At 39.7% G+C, this 25,340-nt stretch overlaps 1 protein-coding gene across 4 annotated transcripts in view; it reads right to left on the bottom strand.

The window, feature by feature from the left end:
• Positions 1 to 5,410: 5,410 nt before the first annotated feature.
• The window catches only part of nrg1 (neuregulin 1), an 87,600-nt gene continuing 67,670 nt past the window's right edge, over positions 5,411 to 25,340 (bottom strand). For 2 of the 4 annotated variants that reach the window (XM_053644832.1, XM_053644835.1), the window contains 7 exons: positions 16,438 to 16,576; positions 14,696 to 14,763; positions 9,662 to 9,764; positions 9,405 to 9,537; positions 8,974 to 9,104; positions 8,303 to 8,494; positions 5,411 to 8,152 (listed from right to left, as the gene is read on the bottom strand). In XM_053644832.1, the coding sequence (XP_053500807.1) occupies positions 7,495 to 8,152; positions 8,303 to 8,494; positions 8,974 to 9,104; positions 9,405 to 9,537; positions 9,662 to 9,764; positions 14,696 to 14,763; positions 16,438 to 16,576 (1,424 nt within the window). In that variant the 3' untranslated portion in view covers positions 5,411 to 7,494. Of the gene's footprint in view, positions 8,153 to 8,302; positions 8,495 to 8,973; positions 9,105 to 9,404; positions 9,538 to 9,661; positions 9,765 to 14,029; positions 14,089 to 14,695; positions 14,764 to 16,437; positions 16,577 to 25,340 lie in introns of all 4 variants that reach the window. The other 2 variants (XM_053644833.1, XM_053644834.1) reach the window with 2 other exon arrangements.

Below are 25,340 nucleotides of genomic sequence, written 5' to 3'. Positions count from 1 at the left end.
AGTAAAACAAGGCCTTCTCAGCTGCAGAAAAATAAATCGTTGTATAACCCCAATTCCAAAAAGCTGCGAGGCTGTGTAAAATGTAAATAAAAACAGAATGCAACGATTTGCAAATCTTACAAACCCATAACATATTGAATGTTTAAACTGCATAAATGTATTACTTTAAGTCATTTTGAATTTCATGGCTGCAACACGTCTCAAAAAAGTTGGGACGGGGGCAACAAAAAGAAACAGCTGGAGGAACATTTTGCAACTAATTAGGTTAATTTACAACAGGTCAGTAATATGATTGGGTATAAAAAGAGTATCTTAAAGAGGCAGAGTCTTTCAGAAGTAAAGGTGGGATGGAATCTGGATGGAAAAATATGCTGCTCTAAAACCTTTCAGTATTGATGGTGCCTTTCCAGATGTGCAAGCTGCCCATTCCATAGACACTAATGTACCCCCATACCATCAGAGACACAGGCTTTTGAACTGAGTGCTGATAAAAAGCCAGCTGGTCCCTCCCCTCTTTAGTCCTCTTTAGTTTAGAGGATGCAGTGTTCTAGCATATTATGTACTATTGTCAGGATGTTTTGTTAAACCCTTGCGGTTTAAAAGGATTGGAATCTGAGCTGACGAGGAGACGGCTGTGAGCAAGGATGACTTTGCAAACTTCACTTTCACTGGCATTTCAAACATACTCGATTGCATGCAATTGCAAATTGCAAGCAGCATTCTATAAAAAGAACAGAGCTAACAATTAACAGTTGACTAAATGTTTTGAATAGCTTTAGGGATTAAGACGTCTGTCTTTCTTTCTTGTACTGTATCATCACAGTGTGAGTGTAGGGGAAAATATCATTTATGCCAGTTCTATTTGTCCAAGTTAAACTGAATTGTTTATTTCACAGTCCTGCAAGGTTAACCCCATCTCACAGATACATACTGGTTTTGCACAATCTGCTTCCTTTTTTTTTTTACTGTTCCACCTCTACCCTGAACACAACCCAATATTTGTGTTTGACGCTTGTAATTTGTCAGTTTCAGGTTCTTATCCCATTTGTTTGTTTGTGTGATTTATGGAGTCTTCGGTAATTTGGGCTTCAGCTGGATGCACAAATGCAGCACTTATGTGTTCTATGGAATTCAACCTATAGTGTACAAACACTTGTCACAGTGCTTTATTGTTGACCATTGCCTACAGTACATGATTGCTCTCATATGGCAGGCAAACAGCTGCTGGTCCTCTGATCTCGGTTTAGTTCTTCGATCTTACTTCACTGTTGTTCCATGTCTAATACAGTGTATCACAGGATCAAAAAAGTTCAATTACAGAGGAGAGGAGAGGAAAATGTGTGTACTTTACCACAGGAAATTGTGCCAAATCGAGTTTTCAACTGGAGCATGTTTCCTTTCCCTGGCATTGTACAATTTCATGTTCTGGTTCTTTCACTGTTAAGTATGAAAAATTATTTTACCCAGAGAACGTTTCAAACAGTTTCACAGGCTCTGAACAGCCCAATCTGGCCCCCAATGTCCATTCTGTATTCGATTTTTGTGTTTAATTTTAGTTTGCTTATGTAAAAATTCTCAATTCCACTATTTCCTCCTTTTAATCAGATCCCAAACCCGAGCCAAGATTTTCCACTCAGTTTGTTCAGCAAATGCACCAATACTGACATATCTGGACCACCATCAAAGAGAAGATTTATGGATCTTTGTGGATGAATCTTTCCAATGAGCTTGCAGTGAAAACTTTTCAACACCAGAGAGACGTGAATGGTGTAATACATAATATATGCAGCTTTTTGAGTCTTTGAACTTCAAACTTCAGTGGTTGACTATAAAAACACTGTAAATGAAAGACTTGTGTTTTTATATCTGTGCACTTCAGCTGGGAAAAGACATCTGCATTTCCCTTTTCCTCCTCCTTCATATTTGTTTCTTTTTTTTTCATTATTGTAATCATATTCTCAGTGTGAGTCAGCTCATTTTTCCATTACCTGCACTGGATGACGTTAACAACTGATCTGAATGTGGCAATTTTATGCATGTCATGAGGTTAACCATTGTGCAAGACTGTTAACATGGTCGCTATATAAACTAATGTGTTATGTAATATGGCTCACATAAATTCCCACAATATGCATTTATAGGATCGTGAACAAATCTGGTGGGCACATGAGGTCCCTTAAACATCTGTGGGGAAATTCACAAGTCGCACATTAAAACAGGTCCCTTTAACAAAAAACAGATACTGTTTGTTCTTACAGAGACAAGCCTAAATGTGCCGCACAACCACAAAGACAGTTTGCAAGATTTGAGTTTCACTAAACCTAAACCGAAAGCAAGTGTGGAGATTTATAGATGCTTTGATTGTATTTGTTCATGGACAGCAGGTAATTTCCCCCCATCTCAATCTTGTTTTCTGAATGATAGCAACCCCCAAATCACACTTAGTTACTCACTTAGTATCACTATATTACTCACACGAACAGATCTGTCATTAATTTTTAGTACTGAAATACAACATATTACACATTAGGTATTATTATTATTACCTCTGTAGTTATAAAACAGTATTATATTGCATGCTACTGTGGATGCTATATATAGGACGTTATTAAAGAGCAGTCACTTTCAGTCGAGATTATACAATCTATCTTTGAGACTGGTCTACCAATAAAGCACCGTCACTGTTAGAGGAAATGCAATAGAAGCGTTTTTTGTTTTGTTTTTAATGGAAAAGCTATATATGTGGCTTATCTCTACACTTGTGAGCAGTGCGGGTGGAGTAAAGAATGGACAACTTTTGATCTCATACAACACATTCACATGAGGCTGATAGACTGAATGGCTGGGTGTGCACTGAGTGTGTTAGAGCAACGGTCCCCACCACTGGGTCACGACCCTTGTACCGAGTACGAAAAAATGTCTAGGCTATATGCGATGGCACTGTATCATGTATTGTCCGTTTCCCAGAGCCACTATCCAAATTTACATACATGGGGCGACTGTGTCTCAGGTGGTAGAACGGGTTGTCCACTAATCGTAGGGTTGGCGGTTCGATTCCCGGCCCACATGACTCCACATGCCGAAGTGTCCTTGGGCAAGACACTGAACCCCAAATTGCTCTCATTGGCAAGTTAGTGCCTAGCATGGCAGCTCTGCTATCATTGGTGTGTGAGTGTGTGTGTGAATGGGTGAATGAGACAGTGTAAAGCACTTTGGATAAAAGCGCTATATAAGTGCAGAACATTTACCATTTACATAGGCGCGATTTCAGAAAACATCGGTTCCACACTTTCAGGTTCAGGTAATATTAACATGAGTGTGAAATAAATATCGCTCGAAAGTTTCTTTAGTGGAGGAGGTAAGAAAAGACCAAATGATGGTGACTACACAGAGACAGCTGCTTATGAGAATAAGAAAAAGAAAGCCGCCTTTAACCGAAAATATGATGATTTGTATCTAAAATACGGTTTTGTCTCTACTGGCAATTCACATGTTCCAAATCCCATGTGCATAATATGTGGAGATAAATTGGCTAATCAGTCGGTGAAGTCCTCAAAATTGCTTCGGCATCTTAGAATGAACCCCCCCCCGCCCGCCCGCCTGCCCGCCACAAGAAAAATTTTAAAAACGAAATCAGTCCGTGCTATAAAAAGGTTGGAGACCCGTGTGTTAGAGCATGTCAAGTAGAAACAAACGAGCGGGTTACTCATTATTTTTAGCAAGTCCATTGAGCTGGCAGTCTACACTGACTTCGGGTAAACTATTTACTCTGGCTCACATCTTGGGCAACACAAAATGTCCCTATTTGGATACAGTATTGTAGAGTATTTCAATACCAGGACAATTTAAAAAAGCTCAACAACTTACTACATGCCATAAAAGTTAATGATGCCAATAACAGCACAGCCAGAGGCATGTTTAGTACATGTACTACATGAACACATGCAATAATTTGAATGAAACCAGTGCATGTGAAAAGTGCACTAGCGGTCAAATAATTGAAAGGGTAATCTCACAATAGTATCTAGCTCCAGGTGTTCAAACCAACAGTGTGAAGCCCCAGGCTGGACTAAAGAAGACCCTGTGTCCAAACTCCCTACTTAATTGGATATCAATAGCTATTTCTAAAATAAAGTACTATATTGTGTAACTAAACTACCATTAGCTAGCTGGTGAATGATAGGGGTTAATGGTTTTATATATATATATATATATATATATATATATATATATATATATATATATATATGGTTATAGCTATATAACTAGCCCCTAAAAGGACATCAACTAAGTTAATTTTCTACCCAACAAACATTAGCTGCTAGCAAACGTATCTATTAGCTAGCTATCTAGCATTAATTGAAGCACTAACTTGTAGAAAACAGTTCACTAGCTTTATCGATTGTAAATAATTATGGGACTATAGCATATTATGAATAATAAGTAATGTATCTAATCAACAAAGTTTTTTTTTTAATAATCATTTTATAAAATCATTCTTTTATTTTTCTTTCATACTTCAGTCAGATGTTGTTTCTGCCCAACCAACAATTCAGACCAATAAGAGGCTTCACCCAGCCAATGATTGTACTCAATATGGGGATTTTCCCAACCAATGATTCAACCCAGCATAGGGTTTGCCCAACTGACAGTTCAGCACAATAAGGGGATTTGTCCAACCAACAATTCAACACAGAATAGGGTTTGCCCAACCAACAACTCAGCCCAATATGGGGCTTTGCCCAACCAGTGATTCTGCCCAACATGGGGCTTTGCCTAAACTAAGACTTCTATCCACCATGGGGATTTTGCCCTACATGGGACTTTTTTTTTATCCCTTCCAATATGAAGCTTGAAACAGAAGCACAGTGTGATATGGCTTGTGTGTAAATTAATGTGCGTGCTTTGTCACGAAGGTAATTCAGAGTGTGGCTGTTTGACCTCTGTAGCTGTTTGATGCATCTGACAGATGATAACCAAGTGGGTCAAGGTATAAAGTGATTACTTAAGGTGGAGAGAACACCAGGAATGCTGAAATACCAACAGCACAGGAAGTGCAGCTAAGCATGTCTGGACATGTTTGTTTATGACACCAGTGAAACTCTTTAGTAGGCTGACGTCAAAATTTCACGTAAAGATCTCTCTGTACAGGGAACACCGAGAGCACTGTGGCATCTGGTGGGTGTGAATTCCTCAAAGCAAAAGTGAAACTGGGGCAAAGTTCTTAATTAGGCTTTTTGGCACCATTTTTGTTATTCACAGGATTGTTTCTACTATGTATGTATGTTGTAATCTTTATATTCAATTTCAAAATATTCAAATAGCCAATCCCAAGTTCCATGGAATTAAAATGAAGGCTCTAATAAAAACACTTCAAACCACACAGTATGTTTAGTATTTCACACAATAGTAGATGAACATGGAGAGTTCTTTAATGAAACTTAGAAGAGTAGAGAGACCTGCAAGTCTGTGACCACTGCAATGGGTTTGATTGACATCTGTGATCATGCACATTTAGTGCAATACATGCCTGCAATTGTCTTTTTGTGTGTTCATGCAGTTATCTTGCCTATGGTTTATTTTGTGTTTCTCTTGCATTTGTAATGTAGTTGTAACAGTGTGGTCATAATCGACCAGGCTGACACAGAGACCCAGTAGGAATTAACATATCATTTTACATGTCGTTTATATGAAAAAGAAAAAAAAAATGAGCATACAGTCTGTTCTTTGCAAAAAAAAAAAACAAAAACAACAAAAAAAAAACAATAAAGATTTTGTGTATAATTAGCTCCTGTCATTTCACAATAGTATCAGTGGTGAGATGGATACAAATTGTTAAGGGAGTGGGCAGAAAAAACGAACCTGTGATCGTCTTACTTAAATTAAAGAACCCAACTGTTGGAGGCATATTTACAGAAAGGCGTATCGGACACACTCCTTGGTTTGAAAGCAATGCATCATGGGGTATTTTCAAGAAGCTCTCTGTGGTTTTATGTTTTAGATGATATACACTGAAAATATAATCAGCTGTAAATGTGTTCATATTGCATTTTACACTAGGCCTCCAACATTAAAAAAATAAAAATAAAATCATGTGGGAATATAATGGAATGGTGAAAAAGTGAAACCAGTCTTACATATACTGATATATATATATATATATATATGATATAGATATATTTATAAACGTATATTTTCAACATTATTAAAATATAGACTATATTTGACTGACTAGAGAAGGCCAAAGTAATAAATAAATAAATAAATAAATAATAGACAAAATAAATACTATAAAATGCAGAATGTAAATGGGCCAGATTTTGTGATGAGACTTTTCATTATCTCAGGAAGAAAACAAACAGAAAATGGTATTAGTCTGGTATTCTGCAGAAATTATTACGCACCCAATCTTTTCTCCATGTAAAGCAAATGTAAAGACTTGTTTTAGGGTGTTTTTGTTCAAATGAAAAACAACAACAACAAAAAAGAATCTATAATTTGAACTTGGTGAATATTATTTAAGACTTTCTGGCTCCTGACACACTAAACAGGTACAATACAGAGATGTATAAAGTGAAGTAGTATTCAGAGGCATGTTATCCACCATTCAGCTTCATTATAAGTTAGTCTGCGCTTGCCACTCAGTTGTGGGGTGTTTTTTTTCCGTCTGGCATAATTTTTTAGGCTGCAAAATACAGTTAAGCTTGTGAACCTGTTACACAAGTGATCACATCTGTAAAACGAAACAACACAACAGACACTTTGGAAATAATATAACATTGTCCAAGAATATCGATGGGCGAATGCTTACATTTTCTGGCGTTTACTTTACAATGTGTAGACCAGTTCTTATATTGTTGCTGTACCTTCCCCACAATGCATTACTGTAAAGCCAATGGATGTGTTGAATTATTAACGTAGTGAGCCATATATTCATTCAGTAGGAGGCAAACTAGACAAATTCAACTGGTTTGTTTCATAGCTTTCATTAGCCCAATTACTAAATAAGATCTTTTACTGCTGCGCTTTAATAACCTTGTTACCAGCTGAGAAAGAAGGAACCAACGGTAACTAATATTACTTCAGTTTTTTACTTTGAGATTACCTTTTGGCATGGACCCGATCATGGTTTGTAGCGGTCCTGGATGCTGCCTCGCGGTCATGAATATATAGCTCAGTGTCATAATGCAGTTTCCTTTAGTTCTCCATGCTGAAATTAAAGGCACTGTTGATATTGTTTCTGCCTTTGAAATACTGAGACCATATACACACACATTTATATAATGAATGGCACTTTTTTTCAAGAAGCAAACACATTATATACACATTTAATTTATAAAAGACTTTTTTGCACTACATAACTAAAATAAAAGTTATTTATTTTATTTCCCTCAAATACTTAATTTATAGAAAATAAATGTTTAGTGTTTACTCTTACTATCTTACAAGTATCCGCTTACTTATTTATTTATTTTTTCTATGGTATGTTCACTTTTACACAGCAATTGGATCTTGATTAGCCATTATGCTGGCTAGTCTGCTCTGTAGGTCGTCTTGTGGGGAGAGATGGAGTGCGGCGTTAGTCCTGCTGCTGTCTACCAGCTCCAGCCCCAGCACAGTCATGCCTGCGACCCCAGCGTTCTGTATGAGGAACGGTGTGTCCTCGGCCATGCGTTCTTCCTCTGCTTCACTCTCTGAGCTGCTGCTTTCAGAGCTGCTTCCACTCTGCTCGTCCTGACTGTTCTGAGAACCGGCTTTTGTTCTTTTAGGGTTTTGCATGGCCGTGGGGCTGTGAGGGGCAGATGTGGGTGGGGCACAGGGTATGGAGTTGTCGTCCTGCATGCTCTCATGCTGCTCGTCCTCCTGGATGTGCAGCGGGCTAGGTGGAGGGCTCATATCATCCAGGCCATGGTTGTAATGGGCTGAGTTGCGGAGCTGCTGGGCTCGGCTGGGCTCGGATTTCTCTCTGAGCCGCGGGGGCGTGAGGAACAGCAAAGGGCGTTCCTCCTCACCCGATGGACTCGTTGCCATGGAAGGGGTTGCCAAGCTGGGGAGAGGTGCTGACATTTCAGAGGGAGGAGAGGAGGGCGTTGCTGGGGAAAGCAACTTCACAGGCGAGAGGCGTGTCGGTGTTGTCACGGTCGAAACATACCTTTCATAAAGAGGATGAATTTCAATTGTATAAATAACTTAACATATTGCTGGTAGAAGAATCTAAAGTATTCTGTCGTTAGGTGTAAAATAATATGTAAAAAAAAAACAAAACAAAACATTGGCTTTAGCAGTGTTGGGTTGACTTTACCTCTCACTGTATGGTGATTCCTTGTAGGAATCTGTAGTTTCTCTGGAGTTTTTTACGTAGGCGTTGACATCCCGGGCTCCTCCAGTGGCATTTAGACGCCCGCGGTGACTTGGAGTGCCATTCCGGCTGTTTTGTACCCCCGAGATTGAACGATTGTCAGGCACCACACTCTCTGTCTTTTTATTACTCCAACTATAATGTCACATAGAGGAAAAACAACAAAAACACTGGCATTTACAAGCAAGCTTATCTAACCGAGCTTGTAAAAATACATTTTTAATAAGTTGAATATAATTTTAAGCTTATGGTTATTCTAACAGTACATGTGAGAAGGCACAGAATAAAGAAAATCTACACTACTGTAATTTGTTGTTCAAAGACAAAACCCGATGCTGATAATTACATTAGCTCTTATGATTCAAGCCTATTACACAATCTGCCTTATTAGACATGATGAATGACCGTTTACACGATAAATCACAATTTATCTCCTTGCATCAGTCATTTAATTAATTAAAAACTAATTTCCTTCTCCTGGAATGCAATCAGCATTATTCATACAATCTAACATCCAACTGTCTAAAGCTTTACCCATGCTACAGTTTAGTATAAAGCCCTGTTTTTCAGTCTTTGGTCTGTCTACACTCTCAGAAAGGAAGAGGACGCCGTACCACTGGCTGAGGCTAGCAGTGACGGCGGTGGATGGCTGAGTCTGTGATGTGTACTGGCTCAAGGTAAATGAAGTTTCTGTTTCCTTCTCGATCACATGCTGAGCAGGGACGGTGTTTTTCGATCCATACTGCTGAAATCAGAAGAAATCGATAGAATGTGAGCACACATGCATTGCTGTTGCTACAGATTTCTCTCGGCCTGTTTACAGCTCAGTCATAACAAGAGACATTTGCAATTTGTATGTTTATAGTTTACTTAAAATAATGCACCAACACTTTATTCAAGGAGTCAAGTGTTTTGTTCACTTTCTTATTACATTACAGACACTCTGGAACACAGAAATCTTCTCATGGTCATGCCGATTAGATTTAATTGAATCCTTATATTGTTGTAATTAGAACAAAGGGCCAGGCTGGGTGCAACCACTTACATTAACAAGCTGCAGGCTTTGCGGTGGTTGCTGGAGGTTTTGGGGGTACTGTGGGCCATTGCCTATGTCAGCCATGGCATTACGCTTTCGTAAACTCTGCCTCAAGCGATCATGCAGCTTTTGCCTCTGTTTCCTGATCAATGAACAAACACAGATCTGTTTACAACCACATCTTGGTGCTTCCCATCTCGATAAACAAATCATTCCTAAAATATACACAAAGCCAACATGTAAATATCAGTGGCGAATGGAATTACTTTGTTTTGCAGTAGGCCACCACGCACATGATGCCAACAACTAGGAGAGCAATGCAGATGCCGGTTATTGTTAATATGCGTTTCTGATACAGCTCCTCAGCTTCTGGAAGAGAGGACAAAGCTTCTTTTTACAACCCCACAACAACATCATTTCAAAATAAAGTTGTATTTAACCTGAAGGATTTGTGCAAATGAATTAATGTTATATAATTTTATTTGCACAAATCTCACAAATATATTGTATGGTTTTTTTTTAAATTAGTAGAGTAGGAATTCATGTAGATGCAAATTGATCTCAGGATGTAGTTTTGCTGAGTACATGGTATTAATTAAAAAAGTGTCGTCACTTTAAATACATCCTCTGAAATGCATTCCTATGAATTCCGAATACAGCGGGCATAGTTAACATACGACTTACATATACATTTGGGTTAATTATGCTGTTTATGGATTAAGATCTTGAGGGTTGTATTCAATAAGACCTCAAGCCTGTGAAATACTTTGCAGCATCTGCAGAACCACCATTTTTTTTTTTTTTTTGGCCATATACTGCTTTGGCTTACAGATGCTACAGTTTTTCCACACACACAAGGCTTTAGGGAACGGGACTAAAAAAAAAAAAAGAGAGAAAAAAAAAAAGAGAAAAAAAAAAGAAGGGCAGCAGCACTTGGTCACAGGGCCTTTAGCACGCTGGTAAAATGACACCATCTTATGCTACACGATTCAAATCGTACAGTGTGTGATGGAGCCATAAACTCTTGCTTTACTTCAATAACATCGACAGAGAGTTCGAAATACTCACTGTATCGAGAATGTTTGATACCCTGTGAGCAAACACTGTTGCCAAAACTCAAAGTGTCCTGGTTAACAATTTATTAGTTCACTTTATTGGTAGTAAACATCCTCTGAAACAGGCACACGACACAATTGCCATTACTACGTATAGGAAAAAATGCAGGTACTTTGTTTAAAGGATAGAAGACTAATTGAAGAAACAAAAAAAAAAGAGAAAAAGAAAAAGTTGCAGGATGAGATGGGCTGATGAGAGAATGAGGAGGAGAAAAAGAAAGATGGGTGGAAGATGGCATATCTTGTGCAACATGCAAAGATTGGAGGGATGCAGAGGAATAGAGCAAAGCAAAGACTGAAGGGATCTGCACATACAGCATAACCACAGAGCAATTCACCTAATACTAGAGGGCTGTGTGTGTGCGTGTGTGTGTGTGTGTGTGTGTGTGTGTGTGTGTGTGTGTCTTGAACAGAACATGTCAGAGGTCTGCATGAATAATTGAGGACATCCTTTACTGCCATTCAGGCTGCTTGTGCTGATGTGCCCTGCGTATCAAACACTCGAGCACTGATGCAGTGATGCAGCATTTAAGCTTTAAATGTTGACTGTTTGAAGAGATTTGGATTTAAAAGTCCTCATTCTTTGAGCAACTGTACTGTTGTGCAAAGAATTAACACAACAATGCAGTGTGGAGCGAAATCAGATCTGTTATGGCTGTATGATCCCTTCATTAGCAAAAGGAAACTGGCTAGAGTTGAAGGAAAAAAGGCTCAAGCTACTAGAGTCCTACAAGTCTGCAAACTAGAAGGAAGGAACAATTCATACCCATAAATTCAATCCCATGATGTTCTGCCGAGGCAGAAAAGATGACAAAAAGAAAGAAAGTACAGTTGGTTGGAGATTTGAGTGATAATGTTGTAATGATCACCTGGCTAAGCAAATATCTTAGACAACTGCAAAGCACTAAGCAACTAGAACCCACACGTCTGAGCATCTTTCATCTTAACAATACATTGTCCAGCAATACAAAGGCATGTATCATTACTGTTTCTAATACATTTCACGGCTGCCTGTCATAAGTTAGTTATGAATTTGGTAAAATAGCATGCACATGCAAACATCACTGTGCTTGCATCGTGACACAGATTGGCCCTATTCTTTGAAACAGGAGCGAAACCCGTGTTATTCCACTGCTACCACCACCACATGTCTTTTCATGCTGTTAGGGACATGCATCTTTCACTCAAGTACAGTACTTAAACCTTTGAGTGAGATGAAACCATAAGTCACACCAAAATCAAAACCAAAAGCTTTCACTGTTTTCACAGCCATGCTATTCATACATGTTAAGATAGACATACAGACCCAACATGTATGTTGTATGCTCGTCCAGTATGAAAATATACACTCACCGACCACCCTATTAGGAACACCTGTACACATGTTCATTCATGCAATTATCTAAATCAGCCAATCACGTCGAAGAACAGGCTCAATGAAACTGCTCAACTGGAAACTGGAAACCATCCTTGATGGTTGATTTTTTTGTCCTCCAGTTTTCAGCTGTCCAGTTTCAGTGCGCCTGTGCCCACTATAGCCTCAGACTCCTGCTCTTGGCTGATGGGCGTGGAACCCGACGTGGTCTTCTGCTGTTGTAGCCCATCCACCTCAAGGTTTGATTGTGTTTGACTACTAACCACAGTCTTTTTTTTTTTCCAAAGCATGGTTATTAGATTTAACATGGACTTCCTGTGAGCTCGGACCAGTCTGAACATCCTCCTCTGACCTCTCACATCAACAAGGTGTTTTCACCTGCAGAACTGCCACTCAATGGATGTTTTTTTGTTTTTTTTGCAGTATTCTGTTTAAACTCTAGAATTTATATGAAAAGTTGTATGTGAAAAGTTTCTGAAATGCTCCAAAAGAGCATATTTTTCCTCAGTTAGGTGCGAACATAAACTGAAGCTCTTGATTTGCATGATTTTATGCACTGCAGCCACATGATTGGCTGCCAAGATAACTGCATAAATGAGGAGTGTTTTACATAAAGTGGTTGGTGAGTGTATTTGCAGTTATTGAATTGAACTTGACAGTGTTGTGGAAAGAGGAAAAAGAGTGTTTACTGTTTTTAAAATGTCACATTTGAATACTGGGTTCAGTGACATCTAATAACTGTAATCCTGTTCGTTTCCTGGATAATGTTTTACTTATCTCTAGCATAAGACATGAAGTCACTAGTTTAACCAAAGTCTGCCTGAAGTTAAATCATAACAGCACCTGATTTCTTTCCACTGAGAGCGATTGCGCTTGTGGAAGAACTGCTTCTGTGCCTAGGATTGCAAGTCAAGGTGCTAAGCTAAACTAGCTGTAGCTGATAGTAAATGTGCTGTGCAAACAGCCACAAAGTACAGCTCTACTGCCATGCTGATGCAGCAGATGCTCCATCTCCATGGCCTCAATCACACTTCCAGAATTCTTTGAATTAGAAAAAAAAAAAATAATAAAAAATAAAAAAAATAGTGCTTTGGCAACATAAAAGGGATGCCATAAAATAATTACCAACCCAAATTATAAACTGCTTTAGGTGCTGTGCTCAACAAGAAAACTGTGGCAGTTAATATTGATTTTGGTGTCTTGGCACCCACTAGTCATACTGCACTGCTGGTTATGGTCCAACACCAAACTTATCATTGTGGGGTATGGAGATAAGAACTGTCTTTTCAGTCCAAAAAAACCCCCTATTATTTCAGCTTAAGTGCTAAAGGTGGAAGATGAGTTCAATCCAGAAAACTGTTGTTTTAGCTTAAGTACTAAAGATGGAGGAACAGTGAGTTCAGTGTGCTCCATTTGTAATCGAGCCAGACTTTTCAAAGAGTCAACTTTAAAAGGGTTTGTTCAGGTTTATGTTGGGTCATGTATCTGCAAAATGGGCTTTTAAAGCAAAGTTTTTGCTTCTCATCGGAAAATGTGAACGTTAAAGATCTTAAGGTTAAGGTTCAGTTAGTACTCAATATCAAGTGACACAATTGCTAGCTTATGCCACTCAGCAATAATACTGTGAATTCGTCCAAAAAAACAAAATCCACTACAGTTTTGGAGATGTATTCTTATTAATTTTGGTGAAAGGGTGTAGCTGCTTTTCAACTGACTATGAGTTGGCTCTTCGGCACTGTTGGTTTGTGATTGAACTTTTTGGTCTCTGTAGAACTATTTATGATATTTTCAAATGATTTCGGTTGTAGAGGAGAAATAGCCTTACTCCTCTTACGTCTCTGGGAAGGCTGTGGACTTCTCTGATGAAATATCACAAAATCTATATTTCATCTGTTTTCAAATTGAATAAAAGATTTTTAACCACTCCCTCCCTTTCTGGTTAATATCCCAGCATAACAAAACTAGGTTAAAAAATGCTAAACATGCGAGGAGTAGGTATGGTAAAGGACGTACAACAAAACCCCAAAAGAGCACAGAAAACCCCCTGAACTGTCTACCAGGAAAAACAAAATGAAGCAATAGGAAATAGCGTTGATTGAGCATGCTTCAATCCAAGCGCAGACAGGAAAAGGAAATAGACGTACTGTAGAAGCTGGCCATTACGTAGTTTTGGCAGCGATCACCAGTAAACTCATTTGGGCACCTGAGAGGGAAACAAAAAAGTCATAGAGAGAAGAGAGAAGAGAGAGAGAGAGGAAGTGAGTGGATACCCAAAAGTTCTCCCCGTGCCCATGTGCATTTCTGGTGTTCTCTGCAAAATGTGTCACAAACATTTTGGTCAATGTTTGCTGAAACACACTCTTCCCAACTATTGGCCAAATCACAGTCCCAAAGTAACGGCTCGATTGGTTGAGATTCATTTCCAAGCGATTAAGTCGTCTAAAAAAAAAAATAAATAAAAAAACCCCAAATAAATCAAATCACAAAACTGAAGGAGGATTCAACAAATCAGAATGCAGTATCAACACCATGCGAGTCACACTGCATCAGCAACTGGTCCAAATGTCCTCCAATGGAGATGGCAGTAGCCAGTTTTAATGCTCACTTGAAATTAGCAAGAGCAACAATTAGTGACTTAAAGAGGCATGTGCCACACACATTTCCACACCTGTCCACATCTAATGGAGGGGACAGATGGACAGTTACAGAGTTATGGAGACTGTGATTAGGGAAATGGTAGGAGGAGAGACGAAAGCATAAAACACCAGCTATGCAGCATGCGCTTGGGGAGGTTCAGTGGCTGCACATACGTTCTTGGTTTGAGACTCTGACAGGTTCTTTGATTTCACAGCGGATCCCTGTGAATCCTTGAAGGCACCTGAGAAAGGGGGTGGGGGTGGTGGGTGAGAGGGGATGAGCACATCGGAAAAACTGACACTAAACACAGAACATAACGTCTAACAGAAAAGCACGACAAATTACGACAGCAATTACATTATAACATTTAGAACATGTTGTTTTTAGATACAGTTTGATAGTCCAACAATGGACATGGCTGCTTTTAAGGGAATAACTGCACTTCCTGGCCCATGGTCATGTTTAACGTTTAGGTGGGCATTAAAAGTGTAGCTAGATGCCAAGACCGGAGCTTTTTGGTAGGCCATCTGCTCTCTGATGACAGAGTCGGTCCTTCTAAAGCTCTGATAAAGGCAATCTAGTGGCGTGACTGGCACAGCCACTGAGTCCTTCCAGCTGTGCCTATTACAGGGTCTTAACAGCTGGGACAGCTGAGCCTCTCAGCAGAGTGGAAACGATGGAGGAAAGAAATAAGAAAGAGAAAACAATGTGTGACTGCTTAGAAATGCTGAGAACAAATAAGTTCTGGAACATTTGAACGCTTGAAGCTTCTTCTGAAAATACTTCAAGATGGCTGACTGCATGGACAACCACAGCGTGCCTTTCTTTACACATCCTCTGTGTCAGGGTTCATCTCCTAACGTGTGTATCAGACTACGGAGCTCTCAGCACTCTCAGATCCCTGGAGACTCAGGCAGCCAGCCTGCTTCCGCACAGTATAGACATACAGGGAGGGAGAGTGAGAGAGATGAAAATGAATGACAGAGACAGGCATGCTTTTCTTCTTGCCTGCTTTGTCCTGCAATGTTTGCAGAACGAAAAGACACACAGCAGGAGTGATTTTTCTGCTTAGTCACTGAAGCATTTAATATTAATCCCAGTCTCTCAGTGGACTAAAAAGGCTTATGTATTGGGAGGACACAAGCCAAAGTGTCTCCTTGGCAATGCTAAGTCTCCTAGGCCAGCAAGTCAATAAAGAGAAGCACTGCATGAGGCAGCAAGTCATCATAGCTTTGTCTTAATAATGCTAATGGATCCACACATTTGCAGATCACTGGAATAGCAGTGTGTGTGAGAAGCTGAGACAACATTCTCTGTGAATCATGTCTCCATTGTATATTTCTGTAATATAATGGGGGGGGGGGGGACTAAGTGGATAATCTGCAATAGATCTGTCTGAAACACACTGTAGTGTTGAGATGGCCCATAACCTTCAACTGATGTACAGTAAAAAGATATATAGCGGCCACTGCTGATGAACTGTTACTTTTCTCTTTGTTATTCATTCATTCACCTGCTCCTTCACTCTATAGCAGGTCTTTCCCGTTCTTCCAGTCTATAGCCTTTACTCTCAGACACAGCATGCCATGTTTCAACACCTGGAATCTTCTTTCCTGCTTGGTGGGGTTTTTTTGGTGGGAAAAACCAGGTCATGCCAGCACTTCCTAGTGATTTGCGTATATGTACTAACAGATGCTGCACTGTGCTGGATCTAAAATGACATGTAAAGCAAGGAAAGGCCTATATGACGGCAGTTACCATTAAAATCAGTAACGATATCCCTATAATAACAGCATGTGAGAAAACGTATTCCAAATTATGTGGGCAAAATGTAATATGGAGTCTTACGTTAGATTGTTTGGGTGTTGTTTGGTGATTTCTTACATGCATACTATTTTTCACCCTTTCTTCTTACCTGCAGAGGTGTTTGGTGCTGTTGGGTGTGACATTCACAGTTAAGCACTCGCCCCCATTCACGCAGTAGCTCTTCTCCTCTTCTTTGCAACGTGTCATATGACTAGACGTCTTGGCAGACGCCGTGGTGCTGGTGGGAGCTGAAGGAAGAGATAGAACAACTTAGTGCTCAGAGAATATGGACACTGATTAAGAACTGTTTTTTTTTGTCTGCTTGTTTTTGCTTATTTCAGTTCTAGGGTAAAGGAAAGTGGTCCAAAATCTACAGTTGTAGGAAATGCAGGCCGTGTTGTCCTACTGAACACAGCACTCACTATGATACCAGATCTGCTACATCCTCTACAAGGACGTTGCAGAAAATGACACCCACATTGTGTTTGAGCCCTGTGTCCTTCATTGTTGCCAAATAGATTGCTGATTATTAGAGAAATATGAGAGGACCAGGACTGCACTGACGAGGCTTTTTGGTTTATTGATGCAGCCCAAATCAATGCATGCTGCTTACCTTGAATCCCAAATATCCCTGCCTTGAATATTATATGAACAGTATGTTCCGGAATAAGAAACTGGAAACTATTTAACAAGCAAGCACTTTTTGTAAATGACTGAATGCCTGCACTAATACAGTGCAATATTAATCACATGCTGATATACAACCAAGGTAAAAAAAAAAAAGGGAAAATGAACCTCGATTATCAAAACGCTGGAAGCACGAATAAAAATCAGAAGTCAAAAAAGAGTGTCGCACAATATATACTAAAGCATGCTGACATCCGAGGCTGCCTAAATGACTAAAAGACATGTCAACACATGAAAACTGAGTCACGAGATTAACTGAGGAAAACCTGTGTAAGAAGGCAAAGCTGTACTTTTCACTTTAAAACACTTTAAACCAGCAGGTGTTACCTGTACCGCTTTGGTTAGGTCTGGACAAATTGAGCCGCATGTCTTCTTTCCTGTCCACTGCTACCCAGTAGGGATCAATAGTCCAGATCAAAGTGTTCCTGATCGTGGCCCGCACGAGTGTGGAAACTCAACGCTCAACATTTTTAAACAAGCCCTTCCTGCTCCTGTTCTCTGCCTCCCTCCCACGTCACACGTCACACCTGGCACAGGCACGCTCACGTGGCAGCAATGCAGCTGTGCGCAAGCAGAGACGTCATTGATCTATGTCCATGTAAATGAGTTTGTACCTCGCCCAGAATAAGGACAAATATTTATGCACACGGCAATGGAGCAGGATGTCTGGCCCACTTCCTGTCACCATATTCGCACAAGTAGATGTGCCCTCTTAAACGATCGAGATTAGCGACAAGACAAAGACGTGCCATGGCCTTGAGCAGACGCTGAATCTGCCCACCGCCAGCCCCTCGATCATCAGCTGTGTGACTTCGCATAGTAATTGATCAATAAAGCACAAGTTTTACGACCGGATTAATTCCAGCAGGAACTTTGTACGAGAACATCAATACCCATCTCTAATTGGCGTTATACATCACACAAAGCCCTTGTCCATTACTTCAAATTCTTAATGTGCACGTGATCTGAAAAAAAAAAAAAAAGTCAATGGACTAAATGGTCAAAACAGATACTGCAACAACATGTCTCCTTCCTGAGAGACAATCGAGTTAGCTTAGAGATTACAATTGAGATGCCAAAGTGAAATCATAGGTCAGGGACCCTGTCAGGTAACCAGTGAGGTGGCGGACATCACCATTGAGTTAAATGCAATTCAGCCTCTATGATCCATATCCCCGTTGTTCTAGACAACCTATGCTGGTTAAATAATTGACAGTGCAACAGATCGCTTTTGTCTTACTAATCCGATTATTGTGTTTCTCCCCCATTAAACCTACAAGATCAGAAATCTGAGGCTGCCACAGATCATCAGTCAAGCACCAACAGCTTTCTTTGGCTCCAGAGGGGGAAAAAAGGACTCAAAATAGATTAGCATATGTCTAAATCTAAAAACAACACATAAAAAGAGAACAAACAATGAGATGGTTTACCAACACCCAAGAGGTAAAGGGTGGAGTGACAAGCAATGGCGTTAAAGTAAAAAAGTCTGAAACAAAGACTATTCAGTTAATGCTATGCTTTTGGCAACTCGTCTCACAACCGATAGACATTTAAACAAAGTAAAACTGCCACCATGCCAGCAGGGGATATGGGGTCTTTTCAAGGTGAGGGACAGAGCATCCAAACCATTCAGTTCATGTCTGAATGTGCTTCAATGTGGTCAAAGCAGGACTGCCCACTTTTAAGATGCCTTAGTTAAATATGAATGATGGTTCAAAAGTAGAAAAAAAAAATTCATTCCACTGTTTTGAAAGAAAAAAAAAAAGAGAAAAATTCCACATTTGTAGCTAGTTCTTTCTAAACACCCAAAAGTCATTACAGCCTATAAAAGCCTAGGAGATTAACATAATTTTGATGAAAATGATTTAGTTCTGCTTGCTGTATCCAGCAACACAAGGGTGCAGGCTGAAGTCACGCCTAAAAGCAGGCAGTCGGGTTTTGGGTTTCAGTGAAGCAGGGCTGAGCACTAGTTTTTTTTTCCCCGAAATAAAGGCTGCTGGCTTGATCAGTTTGGTTACATTCGATTTTTTTCACTGGTGTTAAGAAACCCAAGCTGCTGAGGCTATGCAGACTGTGTTGCAATGCTGCAATACTAGCTTCCTCCTGCTCCTCCTCCTCTGCTGCATTCACTGGGGCAGCAGTTTTACCGCAGTGTTGTGTTAATGTGAACAGTCCAGTCCGACAGCACTGAAGGGCAGAGACAGCACTGCGGTGCACTGGAGAAGCCCAAACCTCACTAACACTCCATAAGAAAAGCAGAAAATATGTGGTACACATATAAAGCTGATTAATTCATGTTGCCTATCTTTGGGTGTCACTCACAAATAACCAATTATTCTATTCACAGTCTATTCTATTCTATTCACAGTCATCCACTTTGAATACTGCGTTCAGAGTGATGAATTATAAATTGTTTTTTTTTTTAAGAGGAGCTTCTGCTGTCTGTGATACAACACTGTTCTCCAAATTTCAGGGTAAATGAATACTCCTTACAGACCCCTGTATCTGTCTTTGAGATTCAAAACATCTAACACATCAAGATAAAACAGGCAAGAAAACAATCCATTCCACATCTTTGCACTTCATCAAGCCTACTACTAGTGCTGAACTGATCTGAGGCGGTCCCACGAAGGTGGGTCAGATGGTGGGGCTGATGGAGCAGTTTCACTACAGGCATGCCATCACTGCCACTGCTAGAGCCAGACAGGACCATCAGATGATTAATTTCACACATTGTCAGCCAGTGCCTGCAGGAGGAGGCCACAGCATCTGTTTGTATGTGAAACCATGGTGACTCTGTGTGCACTCAATATGTAATCCAATGCAAGCGCCAGGTGGGAAAGGTGTGCTTCCCACAGCTCTTGAGCAACAGAGAAACTGGCTCCAAGCTGTAGCGTGTGTGGGCACTGTACAGAGGAAAGATGGATTTATGTTTAAAGCCTAATAAGGAAATAACTTCCTGTAAACTTTCTCTGGATGGTTTTAGATCTACTGCTTCATTTGAATATGTTGTTTCTCTTCCAGTCTCACACCAACCACAATATATGTATATATGTAATATAAGTATTCCCTAGTATTAAAAAAATGATTTTAGATAAAGCAATTAAACTTAAAAAAAAAAAAAAAAAAAATGCTCAGCACTTTCACTGGAATAAAACACTTACTATCCTTAACCACACCAAATTCAGGGCCTGGTTAGCTTTAGGAGGACTACAAGCATCATAATCTAATCTTTATGACTATGTCATGAAGTTCAAAAAGCACATTTTATTATTTTAATTATTATTTTTATAGTAGAAGACCTCAAATACATGCTTGTATGATGAGTATCCTGAGCAGGGATACTGCAGGCTATAGGTTAAAACCAGACAAGGGGCAAGGGCAGGAAGCGTCGGATTTAATCATTCCAGTCATATATCTGCTAATTTCTTTCTCTATTGCCATGGACACACAGCACAGAATTCAACCAGCAGCTATATCAGTATTGTGATCAACATTGTCTACATCACTAAGCCTAAGCCTACAACCAGCAAACCAGCATGAACTACCTCTAAAATGCATTCAGTTTCAGTGTGATTAGTGTGCTGGCAACACTCCTGACCGGTGCTACAGCCTCCAGGGTCAGCTCTTTCCCGACAATCTGCTGTCATTATAGAACCAGGCTGCTCTCTCCAATTCTGCCCCCGAGATATCCACTGGCTCTCCTCCTTCCTGATTTGTAGTCATCCATCATAAGGAAGTACAACTGACCTGCCTGAGGTGTTGAGAAGTTTGTGTCCAGTTTTACAAAAGTCAGAAGGTGTACGAGGTGGGTCAGCAACAGTGTTAATTCCACATTGAGGATTTTACTGTGTAACCAGAGTAGGACGGACCTGCAATGCAGTGAACTGTATAATTACTGTACCGCCCAATGGTAATTTACACAGCAATGTAGCAGTAAGTGTTTTGTCATTTTACAAAGGCGTTAAAAAAAAAAAAAAAAAAAAAAGACTCTTTGAAGGTTTAAATTAAATTGGGCAAAGCTAAAAATCATTTAATATTGATTTGCTTCCTGGCAACTGATGCAAGTAGACAACTATGCACCACACCAAGAATCAAAGTAGTCCACATAGACAAAAAAAAGGAAGACCCATTAAGGGTAAAAATCACTAATGCTCCGTACACGGTGATCCATGCTGCCACCGCACCTGTGTCTCCGTCTCGATCTCCCTACCTCTGCATGCCCCTCGAGCTTCCACTGCAGCATTTAGCCACGGCACTGCAGATAAAGTACTAGAGGAATCAATGAAGAGGCTACTTTGAGGTGCATGGGAACATGCAGTCTCCATGAGGTGAGGCTAAATATCTCTAAAAGGGGAAACCCACATAAATCGAGTACCTGCTACTCACATTCTCATGAATCAGCTTGTTCAAAATTAAAAATAGATCGCTCAATGCAAGAGCTGTGCTGTACAGGATTAGCTTTCTTATGCCTATTTTCACTTGTAATAATCCCTTAGATACCTGAATATAACTTGTAGTAAGGTGATCTCCCACGTGTTAACCCAAAAATGCAAGTGAGAAATAGATTTTTAACCAAGCTAACCAGTCGTTACCCAATACTTCACATATTTAATGCTCAAACCCTAAAGAAACCCAGAAAAGTGTGCAATTGAGGAAAGATTCATTCTGCACAAGTGAGAGTCAATGAATTTATGTTTGGGCTGAGCTGAAAAGCAGCGCCGCATTAGTTGGGGCCAGTATTCACCAAGGAGAGGAGGTCTCCAGAACTTCCTTTACAGCACATAGTACTCACAGACGATAACAGACAGATAGACTGATGGGTATACTGGGCATATCATGTATGCAATTTAGGAAGGTGTTAAAGCAAAATTAGTTTAGGGCTGGAATGAATACAGAAGGTCGGAATCCTCTCGTGGTAATACAGCAGGGTAATACTGGATAATACATCCTTTACTTAGGATGACACAGCACATAAATGAGTCATATGTAAACGTTAACCACACAGACGTATCAATCCCTAATACTTCAAATATTTGTCTAAAACATTAACTAAATTACAGTTCACCATGACATACCTTCACTTATAAGTCGTCACTAAGAAACGTACACACTAAGACGGAAAAATGATATTTTAAAGGCTTACCCATAATGCAATTATTCTATACTGTTACTGTAGACAGGTAGATAAGTTCAGCTCATTTCTACAGGCTGAAATGATCACACTGTCACATAATTGTGTATTCTGAATGATAAATAACAAGGGCATACAGTACATGACTGCAGTGTTTGTTGCGTGAAGGTTTACAGTGTAAACGTCATTTACAGGATATTTTGAGCAACTCTGTAATGAGCTGTTGGGTAAGAAACTAGCAATAAATGTGCTGCAGAAGAGCTGCTCAGTGTGTCTGATTGTGTGTGTGTGTGTGTGTGTGTGTGAAACAGAGATAAGTTCTGTTAGGGACTTGAGGCAAAATACCACACCAGCATTCCTGTAATAACCACCTGAACACCGGTCCCAGGAACAGAACAAGCTAATCATTGAAACCGCTGATCATTGGCATCTTTCACCTCTCTTCCATCAGAGGCTTTATTAAAGATTTAGCACTTGTTCCAGCAAAAATGCTCACACAGAAGCACTGAATAAATATTAAATTCAAAGTATAATTTCCAGCACATTAATAAAATTAAAATTATAAAACAATCAATAATGCAATAGCAGATCACACTGCTCTGTGTACAGTATGACTAATCACTCTTCCAGATTCAAATGTGAGCAGTATCCAACAGGCCTATAGTCCCCAAATACCTCTACTTATTAGATTCTTATCAATTAACAATCGTCCGGCAGGATAATGCACTGTTTGAAACTGGCAAAGTCTGAGCCTACTTTCAAACGAAGCATAGAGTTTAAAAGAATAATGGAAATCTGAATGTAATGCCCATGGACACTCCATCAGTCCATGGGCCATAAAGAGCAATATAAAGAAACACTTCACTGCCATTTAGCATTCTCTTCTAAATCAAACTCATTTGTCAAATGGAAAGATGCTTCTGCATCATTTTACAATTATTAAAAAGTTCATCAAATTATGTGCAACGTTAGAGCTGCATAAATCAGCAGCATTTACACCACAACGCTGCTGAATGCTCTATTCTGATTGGTCAGAAGATGTTCATTTTCTACAACAGTACCCATATAAACATGTTAAAGTCTTTTGGAATTGCTGATATTGTGAAGCTTTCTGAGAAGATATTGGTTGAGTTAGCATTCGGTCTTCATATCAAAAGGGGGGCGGGGGGAGGCTGCTGATGGAATGACTGTTTAGAGCTGCTTTCTAAGGAACTATATGAGGAACTAAATCTGTTTCACAGATGTTCCATAACATTAAACGAATAAATGAATAAGAATGACATCTCATTCTTTGATTAATAAAAATTGCAATCGTTGGCAAATTGGAATAAAAGAGGAATAAAATATATTGTGGCATGCTGTTATCGGAAGATAATTAACTTCGGGGTGATAACAGTAATGGCCCGTTGCATCAGATGGCACCATACCTCATTGTAATCAATCAATTAATTAATTACTTAATTATCAAGAGTAATTAAACAAACTGAAACACTAAATCCAGTTGTGAAATGAAGAACAGAGCTCTACAACCCCCATAGGATAAAGCTAGCTCATGTCCTTAGGAAACAGTCCATTAAAATCTTTGATTTACCATCTTCTAACCTGCTCAAGTAAAGCAGAAGAGGAAAACAGAACATAAAGACAAGGGCTGGAACGAGACATAAAGGAAGCAGGTACGCCACATATTATTGGGGCTTCATCATTTTTATGTCTTCACAGCAGACACTATGCATATTGAGCAGGAAAATTAAACAGGGAGTCACATCACAGCTCCTTATAGAAGACGGTATGTGAATGAATCAGACAGACAGGGAGAGTGGGTGGACTGTGCTCCACATCCTGAATTAACCTTCATTTGATGTCCTCTTTTACACAATGACACTAAACATGCTACTCGCTTGCTGCTCTGCTGCAGTGACCCATTACAGAGACATGTACTGTGGTGAAACCACATGTGTCATGATGAACAGGATATAGGACTCTAACATGCATGACATATCAGAGAAATACAGAGGTGACCGTTATTGTGGCATGTTAATGCACCACTGTATTCTAGCATTAGCACTGCAGGAGAAGGGGAGGTGTGGAGCACAAAAGAGCGACAGACCCCGCAAGGTGTGGCAGACAGAGAGGCATGGGGAGAGAAAGACGAGAGGTAGGGGGTGCTTAAACAAGGAGGAAACAAGGAGAAAGAGAGGTGGGTGAGGAAACAAGAAAATGCACCAAAATTGCAAATGTGCTAGACGAGAGAATGAAAAAAAAAGACCGAAAGAAGGATCAAGAGTGAAAGTGAAAGAGAGCGAGCGAGAAAGACTGCATTGAAGCAGTTTCTGTAATCTTCCACTGCAGCACTGCAATCCCTGCTAATGTTCCTCTGCAGGCTGACTGTGCCTCTGCATACTTATTCGTCCTCCTTAATGGTGAATGATGCAGCACATCCATTCTCATTGATATTTGATCATCTTTCTGAGGATGTACTTTTTTTTTATAGCTGAGAGTTTTTCAGCACTGCAGAGGCTGGATGCTCTGTGATTTGCTAGAAGGCATGACTGTAATGTGAGAAAACACTTTTCCATAGTGAGTGTGTATGTGCAAGCAAAAGACCTTGGACATATACATACACACACACATACATACATGCATACATTATGTGTGTGTGTGTGTGTATATATATATATATATATATATATATATATATATATATATATATATATATATATATATATATATATATATATAAAAATAAATAAAAAGGCTTTTGCAGACATAAATGGCATAATAAAAAAGCTCCCAAACCACAATGTTTACAGTTGCTACTTCAACTGAGAAAGGAAACAAAAGGAAGCGTTAAAAGGCGTGGACCTGTTTCAAGGTGGGTCTTAACCGTTGTGGCACATGCTGCAGTATTCAATACAACCTGTTACAAATCATTTAACGATCTAGTCTGGAGATGGCAGGCACCCACATACTCTACACAGCGTCACGCCCAATTACACGAGCACAGCGCTATTACACGTCACTCCATTCATTCCATTTACTAATTCAGACATCGGGGTTAGCTTCCTGTGAGAGTATAACACCGAATGAATGAACGGTAGACATACTGTATAATACACCATAAGAAGCTACTATTAATAAAATGCCAGATTAGTTTGAGCGGTTATTGCAGTTGGACATTGCATCTCAATATT

Source organism: Ictalurus furcatus, chromosome 16 (genome assembly GCF_023375685.1).
Source record: "Ictalurus furcatus strain D&B chromosome 16, Billie_1.0, whole genome shotgun sequence".
NCBI lineage: Eukaryota > Metazoa > Chordata > Actinopteri > Siluriformes > Ictaluridae > Ictalurus > Ictalurus furcatus.
Note: the sequence above shows the minus strand (reverse complement) of the source record. Positions and strands in the feature narration are given on the sequence as shown.